Genomic DNA, 22,838 nt, shown 5'->3' on the forward strand with positions numbered 1-22,838 from the left:
TGTCCTCAGTCTAATACTAATAATGAAACCTTAGTTTGGTCCATTCGACGAATAGTGCTCTCACTCTCACAGCATCGTTTTGTTTGCATATTATATATATTTTTTATTTGGATTTATTTCACGTTTCTTCAAAATATCACTTTGGTTATTTTTGTTTTGCTTTAGAATTATTTAATGTTTTAGCTCTTCAAGGTATGCAGGATCTGTAAATAATACAAGCTAAGCAAATAAATGAGTTGGGGAAAGTGACATGATTTGACTAGTCAATTGATGTGTCATATCTGTGTCGTGTTTATTAATTAATCCATATTTTTGTCCATATTTTTCTTCACCAACCATTTACAGGCCTGTACTTATTATCTGATAACCCAAATTGTTATTGGGCTCATTTTTGTAATGGAAATCCTCTCAAACTGACGCAAAGTATTGTCAATTACAACAATGTTAAATCAAGTCTCTGAATGAGTTCGGTTATCAGACCTGCAAATATGTATACGTAACCTGGAATTCATTTGATGATGCATGTTCTGATTGTTTGTTTTAGGTAGTGCTATTTTCACATGATGTTCATTGAATTTTGAGATTCTATGGTTTGTAAAATAGATTTGGCATCAGTAGAGCCACTTTTGAGTTATATGCCTCTCTTCTTTTAGTGATGAGGTTAGCATCTGTAAAGTGGGCTCGTTTGTGGATCTTTGATACCTCCAAAAAAATTGCCATCTTTTCCTTGAAATTACTATATATATTGAGCCAGTGGCAATTCATATGGATTGGGACTGGCTGATCCATCTGTGAAGATCCTGTAGAAATAGTCAGTAATGATACAATAAAGTAATAACAAAATCCGTGTATAGATTATTGCTAACGTTTAATAGTGGATAGAACTTGGATTGATTGTATGGATCAGAGGACGAACCGTACAAGACTAAAAAACCGGAAGTAAACATTGAATACAATAGAAGTGCGTCGTAGTGCTTAAAATGTAAGACAAATGTTCGTGCGAAGCACCGACAGAACTGGTCGCCACACTACCCCTCCCCCAGCGGGGCGCAACAGTTGTTCAGCGGAATCTTGGTGGTAGCCGAGATTCTCGACCTGATCGAGTTGTTGTCGCCAGGCATCCCGTGACAGGGGTCGAATTCACGCGTTTCAGTTGCGTGTCATCTGAATGAGGTAATGTCAATGGTTTTGGGTTGGCTGTTGTGTGGCTGATGTTAGTGTCTGAGTGTGAGAGGTGTGCAGTTTTTAGTCGATCGATGGAAATCTTTTCAGAGCGACCTTTCATGTCCAAAATGAAATATTTGTCCCTTTTGTCAATAATCCGATAAGGGCCGTCGTATGGACGCTGGATCGGATGTCAGTGCGAATCAATTCTCACATAAACGTAACCAGTAGATGCCAGGTTGGATGGCACATATGTGGACTGTTGGCCGTGAAACTTGGGGGTGGTGGTTTCATGGAACGTATTGTGTTTTGTAGCCGCAGAACGAATTCTGACTTTGGTGTAGATGTTTCAGGACCAGTCGACGACAAAAACTCTCCTGGAAGACGAAGGGTTGAACCGTAGACTAAATCAGCGGGGAACAGCCAGAGTCCTCTCGCCAGGATGTACGAATCCCCAGCAACACAATGGGTATCTCCGAATACCAGTTAGTGCCTGTGGTCCGGGCTTTCAGTGCTGCCTTCAGTTGGCGATGGAATCGTTCAATCATCCCATTTGCTTGAGGGTGATATGCGGTTGTTCGGTTGACGTTGATGCCCAAACACCTGTTGCACTCTGTCCAAAGTGCCGATGTGAATTGTGCGCCACGGTCGGAAGTAACGTTTTCAGGAACACCAAATCGGGAAATCCCATGGTGTATCAAAGCTTGAGCACAGGTAGAAGCATGAGCATCTGGAAGAGGAATTGCCTCTGGCCACCCCGTGAAGCGATCGATGACTGTAAACAAGTAAGTCATACCTTGGCTGATGGGTAGTGGTCCAACGAGATCAACATGGAGGCTACTAAATCGATTCGTTGGTAGTGGCCGGTCGACAAGTGGTGCTCGGGTGTGCCTATGCACTTTGGAAGATTGACAATGATGACACTCTTTACACCATTTACGTATGTCTCTTTTCATCCCATGCCAAACGAAACGTTGACTGATGGCACGTTGTGTGGGCCGTGCGCCGGCGTGGGAGAGACCGTGAATCTGGTCAAAAATTTGTCGAGTCCATGACGTTGGAAGAATGGGGCGTGTTGCGCCTGTTGAAGTGTCACACAAGACTGTGGATGAACCAAATGGAATGTTCTCAAGTGTAAGACCTGTGGTAGATTTGCGATAAGATTCCATTTCCTGTGAGTGAACCTGGTCATATGCAAGTTTAGTGAAATCAGTAATGGAACAGATGCCTGAGTCTGTGGGCGTCATAATATTAAAACGCGAGAAGGCATCAGCTACCACGTTAAATTGACCTGTGATATGCTGAATATCAGTGGTGAATTCGGCTATGTAAGACAAGTGTCTTGTTTGTCGAGGCGAGCGGTCAGTTTGACTGATGAGAGCGGAGACAAGTGGTTTGTGGTCTGTGAATAATGTAAATGCCCTACCTTCCAGGAAATGCATGAAGTGTTTGACAGCGCTGTAAGCGGCGAGCAGTTTGCGGTCAAACGCACTGTATTTTTTTTCGGTGGCTGAGAGCTTCCTAGAAAAGAAGGCAAGCGGGACCCAGTTATGACCTTGCTTTTGTTCAAGTTGTGCACCGACAGCTGAGTTGGAAGCGTCAACTGTAAGACTTGTTGGGGCATTTGGTAGGGGATGGTGAAGGAGAACAGCGTGTTTCAAAGCCTCCTTGGCCTTTTCAAACGCAATATGTTTTCAGGAACACCAAATCGGGAAATCCCATGGTGTATCAAAGCTTGAGCACAGGTAGAAGCATGAGAACTGGAAGAGGAATTGCCTCTGGCCACCCCGTGAAACGCCGTATTGCAGTCATCAGACCACACAATGGATTGTCCTTTGCCACTTACCTGAGAATGTAGTGGGGCAAGGAAGTCTGCCACGTGTGGGATAAATCTGTGGTAATAGTTTAGCAAGCCAAGGAATCGCTGAAGGCCAGCACGGTCAGTGGGAGGGGCACTGTCACGTAGAGAGGCCACCCTGTCTGGAAGTGGAAGAATCCCTTCAGCAGTCACACGGTGGCCAAGAAAATCCAACTCGCTAACACCGAAAACGCATTTCGCCTTGACGATCACAAGTCCGTTTGTAGAGAGGAGTTGAAAAAGTTCCCGTAAGTGTTCAATATGTTCTTTATGTGAATGACTGGCAATCAAAATGTCGTCAACATAGACGAAAGCGAAAGGTATGTCTCTCAAAATGCCATCCATGAGTCTTTGAAATGCTTGGGCAGCGTTCTTCAAGCCAAATGGCATCCGCACGAATTCCCACAACCCAAATGGCGTAATGATTGCTGTTTTTGGAATTGACGACTCTGCCATGGGAATTTGATGATAGCCCCTAATCAGGTTGATCTTGGAAAAGGTGTTGCATCCAGAAAGGCGGCTATTGAAGTCGTGAATATGAGGTAGAGGATACCGATCATCTTTGGTCACAACATTGAGGTGTCTGTAGTCACCGCAAGGCCTCAGTTGGCCATCCGATTTGGAAACTACATGTAGAGGCGATGCCCATGCTGATTTAGAGCGACGGATGATTCCCATCTGCTCCATCTTGAAGAATTCAGCCTTTGCTGCAGTCCGTTTTTCTGGATTGAGACGGCGCGCTTGAGCGTGGATGGGCGGCCCATTGGTGATTATGTGATGCTCCACGCCGTGTTTGTTGCTAGATGAGTTAAACTGGGAAATGACAAGGTCTGGAAACTGTTGAAGGAGGTCAGAGTATACAGTACTTGGGTGCACTGAGAGGCCGGCAAGGCTTATGGGTGAATTAGTATATTTAAGTGGAACAGAAATGTTGTCCATAGACAAGAGTCGTTTTCCTTTTAGATCAATTATCAGGGCGTTGGAAACAAAGAAATCCGCACCCAGGATGGGACATGTCACATCTGCCAGGTAAAATTCGTGATTGAGAACTTGATTAGATTTTATTTCTAAAGTGATGGTGTGTTTACCCCAGGTTTTGATTGATGTTCCGTTTGCAGCAGAGAGTGTAATAGAAGGTGTTAATGTTCTGTGGTCTTGAGTTGAGGCGGGGTATACAGAAACATCAGCACCAGTATCGATCAAGAAAGATTGTCCCAAACGTCTATCATAAATGGAAAACGTGTTTGAATTTGGATTGCTGACCGATTCCACGTTCATCGACCAGCCGAAGCGTTTCCCGAAGAAGGCAAGTTTTGTTTGTTTCCTTTGAGTTTCCTGGAAAATTTACAACCATCTTGGCAGCGACGGGCGTCTGGTCCAAATCGTTGGTGATAATAGCAAATAGAGTTGGGCATGCTATGTTGAAGAGGCTGTCCACGTTGGCGGACTGTCTTAATTGCAGCAACAGTCTCCTCTGACTGTGGTCGTGTGGTTGTTACATCCTGCTGAGGGTAAGTCAGGAATGGTGATGAGGAAATATGTTGCACACCGGACATGCGTGTCTCCCAGATCCTGTCAGCTGCCTCAGCCAATTCTTCTGTGTCTGTAAGATTGTGCCCGGCTAAAATGCCTCGAATGTCCGGGGGAAGGTTCATGAGAAATAATGCACGTTTCAGAGTGACAGGGTCATCATTCAGTGCATTTATCTTGCGCAGTAGAGCAGTTGGGCGTTTGTCACCAAGACCATTGAGATTAAGGAGTTCTGTGTCTTTCTGGGTCTGGGATTTGCCGAAGGCCTTGATCAAGGCTTTTTTTAAGCTACCATATTTATCAAGATGTGGTGGGTTTACTAGCAGTGACTGAATTTCTTCTGCAGTATTTATGTCAAGAGAACTGACAACATAGTCGTACCTTGTCTGATCCTGAGTAATTTTCTTGGTGTTGAACTGTGCCTCCACTCTTGCGAACCAAACCTCCGGTGATTTAGTCCAGAATTCCGGGAGCTTGATGGAGACAGAGTTGATTTGTTGTTCACGGAAGTTGGTGGAAGCAGCAAGAGTCTGTAGTTGGCCTGTCAAATTCGCGACTTGTTGTGAGAGATCTGGTTGAGCCATTTAACGTATTTGCGTCGGGGTCACCAATGTAGAAATAGTCAGTAATGATACAATAAAGTAATAACAAAATCTGTGTATAGATTATTGCTAACGTTTAATAGTGGATAGAACTTGGATTGATTGTATGGATCAGAGGACGAACCGTACAAGACTAAAAAACCCGGAAGTAAACATTGAATACAATAGAAGTGCGTCGTAGTGCTTAAAATGTAAGACAAATGTTCGTGCGAAGCACCGACAGAACTGGTCGCCACAATCCATCAGTTTGTTGGATAGTCATCGTCCACCAATTTGTTTGTTAAATCTTTCAGCTCTTCCAGGAAGTGATTATATTTTGGAGATAATTTTAAATATATTTCCCGATATAAGTTGTAAGGCAGGTTCTTTCTGTTTCCATGGTGGACATGGATTTATAGTTTGTTCTGGTCCAGTTTGTTTGCTCCTTCCAGCTATTGTTATGAAACTTTTCTGTCTGAGTCTTTGTTGATTTTGGCTATTAGTATGAGCTTTCTGTTAGAGAAGTTGTTTCATTGTCTTGGCTTTTGAATAATGGATGTGCATCTTCTTGTCTTTTTGATTGGACATTGAGTTTAGTCCTGTGTGAGTCTCTAATATGCATTTAAAGGGGATGTCTTCATGGCACCTGATATTATCCTCAAGCATTGGTTTTGGACCTGTTCCACTTATTCTATCGCTGTGCCTTAGAATATAATCTGCATGCAGGCATTACATATTCCAGTAGTAGTCTTACATGGCCAACATAAATGCTTTCTTCAGAACATCCATGTGTGCACCCCATGTGGTTCCTGCCAATTTCCTTATAACTGTGCTCATTTGACCCCTCTTCTTTGTGTTTCTTCCACATGGTGTTCCAAGTGAGTTTAGAGTCCAATTTTACTCCCAAGATATTTTGGCTAGATGTCTTCTTATATGACTCTCCGATGCATTTATAGGAGTTGTATTCATGGCACCTGACATAATCCTCATGCATTGGTTTTGGACCTGTTCTACTTTTTCTGTCTCTTTGGCTTGGAATATGATTTGTGCAGTCATTTTGTATTCCAGTACAAGTTGCAGACAGCAAACATATATATGTTTTTTTTTCAGAGCAGGTATGTGTGCACTCCATGTGGCATGTGGTCCCCACCAATTTCCTCATCTACTGTGCATATTGGACCCTTCTTCTTTGTATTTCTTCCTCACAGTGTTTCCAAGTGAGTCAAAATTTACTCCAAAATATTTTGATGAGTTGTGTTCATGAAGGAAGCACCATTTTAAAGTTGAACAAGGTTGTTTTGTTAGAAAGACTAAGTATAGTGTATGCTTTTTATGGGCATGTGCCTTCATTCCCCAGTCATCTAACCAGACCTTGTAAGTTTTGAATGAGAGCTCTTGCTGTTCCTGTTTCCTCTGAGTATAGAATTGCAAGGTCATTTACGTACATCACAACTTTTAACTCTTTTACAAAGAATTTCTTTGATGTCATTCATAAAAAAATAAAAAAGAAAGAGTGTAGGAGATGGTATTCCTCCTTGGAGGACTCCAATTTTTCATTTTTATCCTTCTACCTTTTGTTCCTTGGATTTGTACTTGAGCACTAGAGAGGTTTTGATTCATGTTGACATTCTGTGAGAACTTTTTGCTGTTGTTCATTCCAGATAATTGCAACACCTCTGGATCAACGAGAAAATTGCGATTAACTGAAGTTGAGTTTTCTGTCAACTATTGCAACGTTTTCGCTCTGAGTTTACACTGTTTTGTTCTCAACATTTGTAAGAGTTAAAGAGATTAGCCGTGATGAGAGACAGTAAGCTCTCACCAAACCCACTGGTCACAATGCACAGTTGTCAATCCCAAATCAAAGGATATCTCTCAGTCTCTCCTTACTACTGTCATTGTCTACCTGTTGTCCAGCATTAATACTTCTCCCTTGAAAAGTCATTTTCTGTATTTTGTGTGACATTGGTTAACTAACCATGAATCTGATATTTTCATCCAGGTATTGGGTTATTGTGTATAAACTACGTCGATTTGCTCTTTGATTAGCTTGATATATTTTTTGTTTTAAAAACCTTCTGCATTCCATTAAAGTATTTTAAAGATCTTTCCTGTTCCCTTTTTCCTTGTTCCATTCATCTTGGTTCATCAATGAGAGGACAATGTACTACCAGACTGCTCGAATGGGCAGGGAACTACATTTTTCCAAAGGGATTCCAAAAGTTTGCACCTTTTGAAAATGAATTTGACTAATGTCTATTCATTTGAGGATTGGGCTGTATGTCTTTATATTTTTGGGTGTGGTTTTTACACCATTCCAAACATAGTTGCTTTTGGCTTAAAGACTCTGACCACCTTTTTGTTTTTTAAAGTTGTTCTTTTTTTCCAAGGCTGTTCTGTTAAGAACTTTCTTCCAATTTCTTATTAAAAAAGCAATCTATAAGTTTCTTTTAAGGCGGATAATGAGACAGATTTTATTAGAAAATATTTAATAGACTTAAACCAGTTAACTTTTTATATTTTTTTTTTCTTTTTTATCAACGATATGATATTGATGTGGCATTTATATTGCATTGAAAAGGCGCTTAGAACTGCTTATATTAGGTACGGCAAACCCTCTTATCGAGTCATGGCTTTATTGGCAAACCGAGAATTTCAACTCAAATCGTCACTCTCTTTTTCTCATTTTCAGTCCGTCAAATAAAACGTGTTTGGTATCAGATTAAATCTCAAATCTTCATCTTTTAAAAAATGTTTATGCTTTTTTCATAGGATTTGCCGTTATTTTATGGCTTTGAGTTGAAGAAGAGGGTTAAACTCCGATTTTTGAACCGGCGCTCCGCTACTCGAACACCGTAACTGACGGTCATCTTTTCTCTCCGCTCGGCTGTTCGCGTCAGCGCTATTAATAGTAACGCCAATGGCTGCATCAGAAAGAAAATTGAACAAGCTTTCATTCGATACCAGATTCGCATTTTTATGATCTTTTTCAAAGTTTGAAGTTTCAAGTTAAAAACTTTAATTTGATAAAAAAATTAAGAAAAATTTGAAAATTTGGACGATTCTGGTATCAAAAAAAAGTTTAAAATCTCAGCTTTAAAATGATATATACGAAAGCAAGATTTATAGCTTTGCGGTCACCAGCCAACTGAAAATGAAACTACAACTACAAATTTGCCGTATTCACTTCACTCATACGCCGGCTCAGGCAAGGGGCACAATCGCTGATATTTCGAAACTTCGTGTTGAAATTGACAATTTTGGCTTTGTCAGCTACTTTGGGGCAAATTATTTCTTTTTTACTTAGAGTTGAGCTCAGGAAAAAAATACACATATTGTTTATAAAAAGATGTGTATTGTTAGAAAGTTACAGAGGTCTGGCTTGAATATTTATGAAAATACGGCATTTTGAAAACGGACAAAAGGTTGCTTTCAAAGCAGCCCAAATTTGGGCGATTTTCTACAAATTTCGAAATAACATATCTTTTTAAATTTTTAACCAATTTAAATAATTTTTATACCATTTTAATCAGAAAAAAAAGTTCTACCTATTGAATGCAACTAAAGACAACAATTATATAATCTAAATTTGGGTTTTCCGTACCTACTTATATATGTAATAGGCGCAGCATAAATGATGTACATCAGTGTAGTAGCCTTTGATCTTCCAGGACTTACCCATAAGCAGTAGCAAAGTTGTTTTTTTCTCCAGAATGTCCTTCTCTTCAGATTGTCAGTCAAGGCTTGCTTTCCTTCACCAAACATGAAAACTTGAACAAAATATTTCAATTTGGATATTATTTTATTGTGAGAAATCAAAAAATTAGAGATGGAAACGCAAAACAAACCCCCGGGACCAAGTGTCCTGAACATTTTTAGAAATAATCTCCCAAACATGAATTCGTCTAACAGCTCATTGCAGCAGTACACACATGCCATTTCTTTGCCTCAACCACGACTACAGTCTTCAAATAATACACCTCCATTACCAATACAAGGATTTCCGATTTCTCAACCTCAGCCACGACAACAAAGAGAATCAGAGCTTCAAAGTCAACCTGGGAATCATATTCCTCCTTCAATAAATGGATTGCAAATTTCCCAACCTCCGACACTACAACTACAAATGCAACCTCTAGCAAGCCAGGTATTAGCATTATTATGTTTTTTTGTCTTTGTCATAGATTTGTTTTAAGTTTTTCAATTCATACTTTAATTGTAGAGTGAAAAAAATTATTTGGAAACAGTAAATTGAATTAATGAAAGCACATTTTAAAAGGAAGTTTCAATAGTTTCATCGTGCCTAATGTTCTTTACAAATATGTGTGGTTGTCTGGCAAAACCCGTCGGATATCGGAAAAATTAGAATCACATTTGATTACATATTTGAATAGAAGCACCATTTCTGGACAAAAAACAGTTTAAATTTGATAATTAATTTAATTAGGGATGGAGTAATTCACATTTGAAGGGGGGGGGGGGGGGGTAAAAATATAAAATACGGATAAAATCGCTTTTAAAAGACAAGACAAACTACAAATTGTTTAAAATACAGTTTCATTATCACCACAAAAGCTCTTGCACACCACATTCATTTCCAAAAATAAAAGATAAAGCCCTTTTGTATAACAAACCAAAGATTTTGACTTTATTTCCCCCTTTTTTTTGCCCTTCTTGACTATTCTATGTGATGACTTCAGGAGGAGGCGGTTCACATGCTGCTTCATCTTTGCTGCCAATTGCTCTCTCAGTACTCATAGTTACTATGTTGTTTGTGATATTATTATATTTTTAGCTTTCAGATATTGATAATGACTTTTAGATATCTTATATTGTAAATTATGATGGAAAATTGAAAGAAAAATGCAATAGTCCCATGATTTTATTTATGTCACAATATTTCACACCGGACAGCAGATGGAATATTGTATTATTGCTTATTATCAAGTTACTAGTTTTGTTTATAGGTAAGGTGCGGCTATGTGGTCTAGTGGTATGACACTTGCTTTCGGATCGGAAGGTCCTGAGTTCGAGCCTGGCTTGGTGCATAGATGAGTCCTTGGAAAAGGCTCTTTACTCACATTCTCTCACCATACTCAGGTGTAAAAATGAGTACCTGGCCGTAAACAGCGTTGTCTCTGTCTGAAAAAATTGTAATATCGCCTAACAGGCGTCATGTCTTGTTCTACATGTTACATGTTGCTATTGGTCAGAGACCCCTTGTAAAACGCTTTGAGCACATTAAGTGGATATTGTGCTATATAAAAGCTCAAGCTCAAATTTAATTTTTAAGATATTTCGCTTTGATAGAGCTCAGGAAAAAAAAATTAAATTATCTATTAGCTTCAAATTATAAAATCCTTTGTGAGAATGTTGTTGGATGGATAATAAAAACGAAATGAAAAAACGAAAATCATGCAGATAACAATTTTTCACCTTTATTCGCTCGTATCTCAAAACTAGTTCATGTGACATCTGACAGGTTTTGCCAAATTAGCATACATATATGCTCAATTTCAAACAAACCCAACAGCAACAAAAGACCCCAGAAATGTCACACGGAACATGAAAATGAATAATGAATAAAATGAAAATGAAATTTGGTCTCCCTACATTTGCACTGTCATGAATTATGTTTTTTTCTCACAATAAGGAACCAGATATAAGGCATGTATCTCCACGTGAGTGGATTGGTCATTGTATTTAAGTTTTCATTTTTGATAGGGGAAAAATAGTGTACACTGAAGCATGTATCTCACCGTGATTGCTTGGAAAAGAGAGCAGCTCACTGTACTAACATCTTAGTAATCTTAGCTACCTACTTGGTTGTGACAAAACGGAAAGACACTCTCAAGACTAAATGTCTATATGATGAATGTGCAGGGATTATTGCTGTCTGGCATTTTCTCATACTTCAAACTTAAGATATTCCTTACAGAGATTGATGTTTGTGGATGTTTGATACCACCAATAGGAATAAATTGTTATAAAATTTGGAGTGGATTGATTTTTCTCCATTTGTGTAAATCTTTCAGATGACGATTGCAATGCCTATTATGAATCACCAACCTCCTGCTTTTGCACCTCGAATTTTGCCTACCAGTTTTGGAAGGAACCAACATTTAATTATTCGACCACCAGTTACACTTACAACAAGCGTTGAAGGTAATAAGGCCATTACATTTCAAGGTACATTTCAGTCGCTCTATGCTTCTTTAATGAAATTTATTCCAATTTTCATTCCCTCCTCTCTCTCTCTCTCTCTCTCTCTCTCTCTCTCTCTCTCTCTCTCTCTCTCTCTCTCTCTCTCTCTCTCCCCTTCTCTCTCCCTCTCTCTCTCCCTCTCTCTCTCCCCCTCTCTCTCTCTCTCTCTCGCTCTCTCTCTGTGTCTCTCTCTCTTTCCTTTTATCTAAAGTTGTCAGCATATCATTCATTCCCTCCTCTCTCTCTCTCTCTCTCTCTCTCTCTCTCTCTCTCTCTCTCTCTCTCTCTCTCTCTCTCTCTCTCTATCTCTCTCTCTCTCTCTCTCTCTCTCTCCCCCTCTCTCTCTCTCTCTCTCCCCCCTTCTCTCTCTCTCTCTCTCTCTCTCTCTCTCTCTCTCTCTCTCTCTCGCTCTCTCTCTCTGTGACTCTCTCTCTTTCCTTTTATCTAAAGTTGTCAGCATATCATGGCTTTTATTGTGAAAAACTGATTATATATGTAAGCTCATTTTAAAAGAAAATGGCATTAGAGTCTGAGCCGTACAGTTTTGTAACAAAATCAGGTGATGTTGAACATGAGGTATGATATCAACCACAAAACTTGTCGATTTTACCTTGTCTTTGCCTAAGGCACTACACACATTAATTAACTTGACTCAAGTATGAATGAGTACCTGGCTATGGACATTGATAGATATGGTAAGAGTGGTTGTGCAAAAATACTTAACCTAACAGTAATAGGTGACTTATGCTGTATAAAGTAGAAAGTTCGTTCACCGAGCCCTGCTTGAGGAATAAATGAAGCATTTTGATGCTCATGGTGCATGGAAATTCATTGAAAGGCACTATATGAATGTTCATATCAATATCCAAAACTTTGTCTCATCCTGAAAAGTTTAGTAAACTTTGATGCCGTTTTTCTCAAAACCACTTTTTTTATGGATTGTCTGCTTCAAATGATCATAACTCAGTCGATTTTGACATTTTTTTTCATGAAATAAACAGTAACATGTAGAGAATTGTATACTCTTTCACAATTTAAAAAAAATGTGGACCTAATGCCTAGCATGAGTGACCCACCACCTCAAAACGGTATTATGTCGGGATGAATCTGAATAGGACATATACTAGTAAATTTAGATAGAGATAAAATGATAAGAAGTAGGACCTTGTTTTTTTGGGTTTTTTTGCAATGCAAGAAATGGTATTTATTCTCCAATACAACGTACACAAAATAGCCCCAGATTTTATATTTGTGTCTATTAATTCAATTTCCAGCACCTTTTCCATCTTGACATACTACCTTTTGTTTTTAGATGTTGTGAATGTTTTAATTATTATTTTTCTGTTCCAACTTGTCTCAAAATTTTGTTGAAAAATTTGATAGAGCAACTTTTTTGACAATTAGATTTTAAATGTCCACTTTCATTTCCATTTTCAGGATTAACATCTCAAGAGTTGACAGATTCTCATCAAAATCTGCATTGGATGAATGGTACCACTATTGTCAACAATAATATTGATGCCAACATTAACAATAGTGTTATTTCTAGTATTGCATATACACCTCTTCTTAATCCTGAGGCTCAAGTATTTGCTCCCACAAAAAAGAATGATTCGATGTCCGTTACTGCTCCTGAATTTATACCGCAAAGTATGTTTTTACCAGGAATGTCACAAGAAAGCAATACAACACAGACAGTATCTTCACAGCAATTTGGTATCCCGAAGACCATTTCTCGTCCGGGACCAAAGGAAGTACTAATTGAATTGACAGAGACAAAGCCAAGGCCCACACAACTGACAATCCAAGACGCAGCACCATCCACTTTCTTCAAAAGTCCTATGAAACTTGTCTGTGCAGAAACTCAAACTGTGATATCAGGAATAAATTGGGATGCCAACCTGTGTTCAAAATGCAAGGAATCAATGCTCATAAAAAATGTACCCAGCAAAACTTCCACCCTTAGAGAAGCTCCAGTATTTTTGAAGATGAAGGTTGGAAATATTTTCTTTCTTTTCATTCTTAGTCTTTTTATAGTTAAAAATTAAGAAAAGGGGGGTTTGGGATGGGGGTTACATGTTTTTCTTAAAAGATCGTTCTATCAAGTTGTCTCTGGTCATTCTATTTGATTCATGCCTTTCAGCATCATATTTTTTTTTATTGGGATTTTTGAAAGTCGTGTTATTTGAGCTGAAATGGAAATATACATACAGTGCACTCTGGATACGTCGACGTTGCCTAAGTCGATTTTTACCCAAGTCGATTTTTTTTCTTGGTCCCTCCCCCTTCTTCCTATATAACATTAGTAAAAAAAAAAAAAACTCCACATAAGTCGATGTCGCTTAAGTCGATGTTATTATCACTCATGACTACAATAAAATCACAAATAAACAAGTATTTCCATTGCTTCAAAAAGCTACCAGTAAGAATTTTCAGTGGTTAAGAATATCCGCGCACGATTGGCGTACATCAATGTGATGTAGGTGCTTTGCCTGACGTCCGTGTTCAATGTACATAAGCAATATTGAATAACTTTAATTTCTCCATCTCAAATGTTACATTGTCGCAACTTCAAGTTCAAGATTATTTTTGGTTCTAATCCCAGGCCATCCTATGTAATGGCCCTCTTAATTAGTATCAATTTTATCAAGAATTCAAGTCAAGTCTACAACTACAATGGCAAACCTGTCGCGGAAAAGGAAGATTCGATGCATTTCAAAGTCTGGCATGCGACAGAAAATCATCGCATAGGAAATTGGCATAGGTACCAGCTAATTCTGTCTCGAGGATTTACAAGAAGCATGACCTTGACCTAGAGGCTCCTACCCTTCCGCTTTTCGCGGAATAGTTTCACCTAATTGGTATACATTCGACATTCAAGGCAAAAATTCCGCTTTTCACCTTTCCAATCGAGGAAAATTAAAAATTAAAAATCTCTAGTGAAAAAAACGTGAGCTATGGCTTATTTTGTCAGCATCTCCCATGGTCAATCAACAAACACTTTGTGTGTCTGATTAGTCCCTTCAAAGTGTGTGCTGCTGATGTCGGATAATATTATATTATGTTTGGGAGGGGGGTTGACCAAAGTATTATTATTATAGTGACTCCAATTTGTGAGGTCAATGACCTTGGTAATATTATATGTTGGCTTCATTCGGTAATAATATTATTGAGTATGGTCAGGTTCTTTCCCTATTTAATTTTAGCCCTGTGTACGTTCGTGTGTGTGCGTGTACCGGCACTTGCGTTTGTTTGATTAGGTGGGGGGGGGGGGGGGGGGGGGGGGGAGGAGGGAGGTCCTGACAAGGTTAAATCCATCCATTCAATGCTTTGCTCTCAGACGGCCTGGACTTGTGTGTTCTCTATTATTATTTAACCCCATTCTTAGTCTTTACACAATCTGTACATTTTTACACATTTTATATTTTTAATCATTTGAGTACTTTTGGGTTGTCTATTACATTTTCTGTTGCAAAGCATGTCATAGTCAATAACAGTAAGTTGATTCGGCTTTTTTTTATCTCAAATTCCGATTTTTATGTATTCTGATTCCTCTATGGGGCTATTGGGGGTAGGAGCCTCTGATGACCACTGCAGAGACCGTGCAATATGAAGGGACATACTTATTCTAGATTGGTTTGCTTTGTTCACATGCATTTTTGCTCATTTGATTACACTCCGGTTAAGTTGATTTTCGGATAAGTCGATTTTTTTCTCGGTTCCCCTGGGCATCGTCTTATCCGGAGTCCACTGTACCTCTATTGTGTGATGTTATTGTTAGCCCGTCATTATCCAGAACATTATGAATATCTTTTTTTTTTCTTTTCATCTTTTTAGAGACTTTATAAAATTAGCTGAGATGTTCATAATTTAGTTGTATTTGTTAGAAAGACAGCACACATTTTCTGATTGGCAAGAGCTCTAGATGCAAGGTTATCAAAGTAAATGAAAAAGTGAAATTTACTTGTAATACTCCATATACCATAATGGTTTCAATCTGTATTGACTCTAGAAAAAGGCACATCTTTGTTGATTTCATTATATGTCCTGATTGTAGTCTCCCCTCCTGCCCCCCCCCCCCCCCCCCCCCCCCCCATCCTATTCCTGAGGCTGTGATTAATATTGTCTGCTGTGAATATGATGAATTGGGCAATTGGGTTTTATAATTGTTCGTTTGCTTATTTGTCTGTTGTTTTTTTTTTCCGGTTTTTGTTTCCTGTGATATATCTTTTCATTTTATTATTATTATTATCATTATCATTGTGTCTATTAAATCTTTCTAACAGACTATGGACTATATTCTTCTTCCTTGGAACAAATATGATCCACTGGGTGGGGTTCCCTACCTCCACAGTGGGCAGGGAGGCACATACCGTGTCTTTTATCCCCTGATATCTGTTTTCCAACATGCTTTTCTGTCTTTGTCTTGGTATGAGATTGCTTGGTTTTGTCCCGACCCTGGCCGGAGTCCTTGGCTGGGAGGGAAACAGTCAAATGCATAGTTATTGTTTTGGGAGATGATATTTTTTTCCTTATAAATCATCTCTCTGCTATGTATTATTAAATTTGTTATTTTTAATGTATAATGAAATTTGTTCCCAGTTCCCCTATGTCTTACTTTTTCTTGGGTGCCTTAATTGTAATTCTTGAACTTTTTACTATCCCATTTTCTTCCTTTTTACTGGCGCTGATATAACCAAATGTGTTGCAAGCGCTGTAAAACCCTTAAAAACAAAACAAAACAACAAATCTAATCCATCCTAAATTTTTAAAAATTGCTTTATCTTCTTACAGGAGATATCCATGCAACATAAATTGAAGTACTTAGCCATGAAAGCAGCTGTGATTGTTCGAGAATCTCCAGGCATCTCCATTAAACCCCAAGAGTTGAAGTCCAAACTAATCAGTCATTTGGACAATCTGTGCAGCTACTATGGAGTGGAAGTAAATGTTTTTTTTTTTTTTTGTTCTTTTTGATAGAGATTAGTTCATTCTTATGTCATGCTGCGGGTGCAACAATCACTCATCGATGATAGCATTAATTTCACAATGGTTATTTTAGTTATGAAGATAAATTGGGGCATTTGGGATTACAATAATTGAAGATTATCCGAATAACGGTGACCTAATTCTACTTTTTAAAAAAAACAAAAAACTGCATGAACATTGATTGCTTGGATATTCTCAAATATATAGATAATTCTTCAGATCCTGATGGGATCTTTACATTTATGAAAATCGATAGTCAACTCAACCTGAGCTCATTCATTATATTTAAAAATGTCAATTTCAGGATAATCACGAATATTAACCTCCATGTTTCGAGACTTTACTTTATTTTTCAGATCACAACTTTATTTGAATTCATTATTGAATAGTTGGATAAATTGTTTATTATCAGTAGAAATGCTTATACATTCATATTTTATACAAGGGTCCCAATAGTTCAGTTGGTAGAGCACTCGCTTCACATGCAAAGGGGCCAAGATCAAACCTGGGTTTCCTTCAAAGTCTCCTCAGTAAAAGGCATTGTCTTTTGCATGTATACTTTTTCTGTCAATGAATTTCATAAGCAATATAATACAGTGATGCCACAACTCCAGTCTGGAGCAAAAAATTCTGGGTTACGGGCAACTTCTGTCAAATTCTGGTGAGGTCAAATTGTTCTAAGGATACACCCCCCCCCCCCCCCCCCCCCCCCACACCCCCCCCCCCCCCCCCCCCCCCCCCCCCCCCCCCCCCCCCCGCCATCACATCATCATCACTACCACTACTACTACAACTACCACCACCACATCATCATCATTAACAACCACCACCACCACCAGATAATCATCACTACCACCACTACAACTACTACATCCAGTACTACCACATCATCTGAACTAACACTACTACAACCACGACCACCACCACATCATCATCACTACAACTACAGCTACAACCACCACCACCACATCATCATCACTACCACTAATGCTACTACAACCACCACCCCATCATCATCACTACCACTACTGCTACAATCACCACCACCACACCATCATCACCAGCCTTACTACTACAACACCGCCACCACCACCACATCATCATCACTACTACTACTACAACCACCACCACATCATCACTACAATTACTACTTCAACTACTACTATCACATCATTATCACTATCATTACTACTACAACCACCGCCACCACATCATCATCACTATCGCTACTACGACTACAACCAACACTACCACATCATTCTCTCATAGTGGGCAGGGAGGCACTTACTGTGTCTTCTATCCCCTTTTATCTTCTTTCCAACATGCTTTCTTTGTCTTGGGTTGAAATTTCTTGGTTTTGTCCTGGCACTGGCCAGATACCCTTGCTGGGAGTGAAACAGTCAAATGTATAGTTAGTTTTGGGAAATGATATTTTTTTGTCCTTTTAAATCATCTCTCTGTTATGCATTGTATTATGATTAAGTTACATATTATATATGATTTGTAAACATTTGAGTGTATTCCTCTTAGTGGGGACCTGTGCTTGTGTCTGAATGAGACTTTTAGGTGACCTCAAACTAACTACTTAGATAGTGTGCTCTTGAAATCTACATCTGTTTCCTATTTGAACCAATTCCCCTTTGTCTTACCTTTTCTTGAGTGCTTTAATTGTAATTCTAGAACTTTTTACGAACCCATTTTCACGAACCCATTTTTCTTCCTTTTGATGATATGACCTTAATGACACAAGCGCTGTAAAACCCTTAAAAACTACCACATCATGATAACTAATACTACTACAACCACCACCACCACATTATTAGTGGTAGTGATGATGATGGGGTGGTGGTTGTAGTAGCATTAGTGGTAGTGATGATGATGTTGTGGTGGTGGTTGTAGCTGTATCATTATCAAGAATGTAACACGCCTGACCGGCGAGTCTTGTTTTCGTTTTGCTCTTAGAATTACGTGTTTTGAGTGATTTTTATTTGACATTTCGCCTGGATTTTAATACCATCTAATTTGTGATAGTCTTATTTTTATTGATATACATTTTAACGATTTCTAACAGAGGATTTTTCTGAAATTTTAAAATTTTAAGTATGGATTTTCCAAAGTCAAACATAGTTTTAAACTCCTATTTGTTTACAGCATATTGGAAACTTTATTCACTGTGCTCTATTTTACAACTTTTAACAACTAAACTACACTGTTCATAGATCTATTTATAATACTTATTTTATGAACAGACTCAGAGGGGGTAGACGAAAACAACGCCCTATTACCACCGTCATTGGTCACCGGCCAACCCCACGCCCGCTCCCCCTACGACCTCGATCCTCGCTTCAATTTATCAACACTCATCCCCCATCCAATCTAATCACTTCAATGAATACTCCTCACCGTTCCTTGTCAAATGTCAACAGTGTCCGTGAAAATCAGCATGAAATTAACGACCACCATGACAACCCGCAGCAACAGCACCGTTTTGAGCAACAACAACCTGCAAGTAACGATTATACCAGTTTAAAAATTGGATTACTGAATGTTAGATCGTGCCGTAATAAAACTCAAGATATAATTGACATAATTGAAGATCATAAAATTACTATTTTTGTCATCTTGGAAACATGGCTTAATCATTTATATGATGACCCAGTCCTGAAAGCAATTACAACCGAAGGCTTTTTTATTAAATCATTTCCACGCATTGGTAGGAAAGGAGGTGGAATTGCAATTATTTACAACATGTCTCTCCTTGATAAGATATCATTCCACCACGATGATTTTAGACGTTTTGAGTACGCTAGATTTGCCATTCATACATATAATTTGAAAAAGTCGTTTCACTGTATCTACCGCCCACCACCAAGCCAACAAAACAAAATACCAACAATTGAATTTTTATCAGAGTTCGGAGAATTTATGTCTTTTCAATCCATTAACAAAAATATTTTTATGGGTGATTTTAACATTGATTATTTCGGAAACAAAAATGAATCCAAAGTACTCCGGGAGCTTATTGATTCAAACAATTCTATTCGACTCGTAAGCGGTCCTTCAAACAACCATGGCCACACTATAGATCATGTCATTACAGACATTGAACATTCTCTCTCTTCACCTGTCTTGAATATTGATAAATTAATATCGGACCATCATATAATTGTGTTTTGCGTTTTATTCCCAGTGAAGCTTGAAATAAAAAAGATGATAACATCTCGGAATATGAAAAATATAAACATGAACATTTTTAAACAAGACCTTGACCATAATGTTGAAAATAAACATGATGCATATGGTCTCCACGAGTCGATTATTGGTACGGTGGACAAGCATGCTCCCTTAAAAACCAGAACAGTAAGGGTGAGATGTCAAGCACCCTGGTATAATACCGAAATGAAATTGACTGGATTAGCCAAGAGGCGGGCAGAAAGAAAATGGCTCAAGTCCAGAGATGCTGTTGACAGAAAATTGTACATCGTGGCTAGAAATGATGCGAAAGCCGTCAATTTCAGGGCCAAAAAGAAATTCTATGAAGACAGCCTGAAAAACGTCGAGTGTTCGAGACAATTCTTTGCCTTGACCAAGGAACTGCTGGGACAACAGACGCAAGCATCTCTCCCATCTTTAATCGATCGTGCAGATCTACCAACTCGCTATGGTCATTATTTTAAAGAAAAAACGGATACCATCAGGAAAGAACTCTCATCTGAATCGATCCAAACAACATTTGACAAGTTTCATGGTGATTCGTTAACAGATTTTTCACTGATCACTGAAGCTGACTTACGTGACTGCATTATGTCGTCTCCAACTAAAAGTTGTGATTTAGACCCCATAAATACTGCCATTCTAAAAAAGTGCATTGATGTAATTTAAACACCATTTACATGTATTGTTAATAATTCGCTGCAGTCAGGTGCTGTACCAGACATTTACAAAGTTACTCATGTCAAACCCCTTTTGAAAAAACCTGATCTAGATAAAGAGAACTTAAAAAACTATCGCCCTGTCTCTAATCTTCCTTTTCTTTCTAAAATCTTAGAAAAGCTTGTTTTGAAACAATTACTGTCTCATCTTAAAAATAATTGTCTTGAAGAAAAATTTCAGTCGGCTTATAGGCAACATCATTCGACGGAAACCGCACTTGTTAGGGTTGTTAATGATCTCCTCTTTGTTATAGACAATGGTTCATGTTCTTTGCTGAATTTGCTTGACCTATCGTCTGCTTTTGATACTATTGATCACACTCTTCTCCTCAAACGTCTTGAAATTACTTATGGCGTGTCTGGTGCAGCGTTTGATTGGTTTAGGTCATATTTGTTTAATCGTAAACAGATTATTACGGTGGATGAATATAGATCTGAGGAAATCATTCTTGATTGTGGGGTTCCCCAGGATTCAGTACTTGGACCCGTTCTTTTTGTTCTGTACGTTGGACCTCTGTCTAAAATCATCAGAAGTTTCGGTCTGTTTTACCACCAATACGCTGATGATACGCAATTGCACTGCGTTTCCAATACGAGAAATTTACAAGAAATATCAGCCGATAGTAAGAATTGTATCCAAAGTGTTAAGAAATGGATGAATGAGAACAGACTGAAACTAAATGATGATAAGACAGGTGCTGTATGTTGGGAACAGGAAGTGGAAAAGTGAAACAGATTTGAAGCTGGGGGATGCCTCCATTCAAATTGTTGATAAAGTGAAAAACCTTGGCACATTCTTAGACTCTGGACTGTCGATGGAGCATCAGGTTAATAATTTGGTTAGATCTCTCTTTTTCCAACTAAAAAAGATTGCTTCCATTAGACGGTTCATATCTGAGGATGTGACCAAACACCTGGTTGTGTCCCTCGTACTATCGAAATTGGATTATTGCAATGCTCTGTTGTTTGGCATTTCGCGATATAATCTGAAACGTCTTCAGATTGTCCAAAACAGCGCTGCCAGACTAGTATTCATGAAGCGTAGGTGCGATTCTGTCAGGCCTCTGCTTCATGACCTGCACTGGCTGCCTGTTGGGAAAAGGATTAAATTCAAAGCTTGTGTTTTAGTGTATCGTTGTCTTGAAGGTACTGCCCCTTCCACATTTCGGAACTAATTGAAATATATTCAAAACCCCGCCCCTTACGTTTGGCAAGTGATTCCACCAAACTAGTTGTCCCTCGAATATGGAAAAATGCTGGAATGAGATCCTTTTCTCATTTCGGACCCTCTGTTTGGAACGCCTTACCACAGAGCATTCGTGAAAAAGAATCTTTGTCTATTTTTAAACGTTTGCTTAAAACATATCTGTTTCGTCTTTAGTAGATGTTATGAAAAGTAAGATAGGTCTGTCTGGTTTCTATTGTGAGTTGTGTGTCTGTGTGTGTGTGTATGCTTGTGTGTGTGAATGAGTATGTGTCAGCCAAAGTAATTTGTAATTTAAGCGCTTAGAGTCTGGTGTCTCTGAGTTATAGCGCTATATAAGTTTTCAGCATTATTATTATTATTATTATTATTATTATTATTATTATTATTATTATTATTATTATTATTATTATTATTATTATTATTATTATTATTATTATTATTATTATCATTAACATCACTACCACATCATCATCACTGCCATTACTACTACAACCACCATCATCACATCAGCATCACTACCACTACTACTGCAACCACCACCACTACATTATATTCACAATCATTACTACTACTACAACTACTACTGCTACAATCACGACCACCACCACATCACCATCACTACCACTACTACCTCTGCTACAACCACCACCACCACCACCACCACATCATCATCACTACCACTACTACTACAACCACCACTTCCCATAGTTGGCAGGGTAGGCACTTACTGTGTCTTTTATCCCCCTATATCTGTTTTCCAACATGCTTTCTTTGTCTAGGAATGAGATTATTTGGTTTTGTCCTGGCCCTGGCCGGATACCCTGGCTGGGTGGGAAACAGTCAAATGTATAGTTAGTTTTGGGAGATTATGTTTTATGTCTTGTAAATCATCTCTATGTTATGTGTTGTATTAATTTTTTGTGTTATACATATACTAATTTGTAAACATTTGAGTGTATTCCTCTTAGTGGGGACATATGCTTGTGCCTGGATGAGACGTTTAGTTGATCTCAAACTAAGTACACTGATAGTGTGCTCTTGGAATCTTCATCTTATTTGAATCAATTCCCCTTTGTCTGACTTTTTCTTGTGTGCATTAATTGTTATTCTTGGGTTTTCTACTATCCCATTTTCTTCATTTTTACAGGAGCTGATATGACCTTAATGTTTTGCATGCACCGTAAAACCCTCAAAAACAAAAACAAACATACAACCACCATCACCACATCATCATCATCAATACCACTACTACTACAACCACCACCCCTCATCATCTCAACCACTACTACAACGACCACCACCACATCATCACCACTACCACTACTATAACCACCAACACCACTTCATCCTCACTGCCACCAGTGCTACAATCA

General features: G+C 38.6%; 2 protein-coding genes across 9 annotated transcripts in view; one reads left to right on the forward strand and one right to left on the reverse strand.

The window, feature by feature from the left end:
* The window catches only part of LOC144978562 (uncharacterized), a 46,849-nt gene that overhangs the window by 5,525 nt on the left and 18,486 nt on the right, over positions 1-22,838 (forward strand). For 2 of the 8 annotated variants that reach the window (XM_078924779.1, XM_078924787.1), the window contains exons 2-5: positions 8,846-9,280; positions 11,169-11,322; positions 12,775-13,331; positions 16,132-16,281. In XM_078924779.1, coding sequence (XP_078780905.1) covers positions 8,963-9,280; positions 11,169-11,322; positions 12,775-13,331; positions 16,132-16,281 — 1,179 coding nt within the window. In that variant the 5' untranslated portion in view covers positions 8,846-8,962. Of the gene's footprint in view, positions 1-6,243; positions 6,351-8,845; positions 9,281-11,168; positions 11,323-12,774; positions 13,332-16,131; positions 16,282-22,838 lie in introns of all 8 variants that reach the window. The other 6 variants (XM_078924782.1, XM_078924784.1, XM_078924786.1 and 3 more) reach the window with 6 other exon arrangements.
* On the reverse strand, positions 4,297-5,136 carry LOC144978984 (uncharacterized). Its single transcript, XM_078925602.1, has one exon. The coding sequence runs from the start codon at positions 5,134-5,136 to the stop codon at positions 4,297-4,299; it is 840 nt and encodes a 279-aa protein (XP_078781728.1).

The sequence above is a fragment of the Berghia stephanieae genome, chromosome 8 (genome assembly GCF_034508935.2).
Source record: "Berghia stephanieae isolate SIO BIC M18660-M18661 chromosome 8, UCSD_Bste_1.3, whole genome shotgun sequence".
Lineage (NCBI taxonomy): Eukaryota > Metazoa > Mollusca > Gastropoda > Nudibranchia > Aeolidiidae > Berghia > Berghia stephanieae.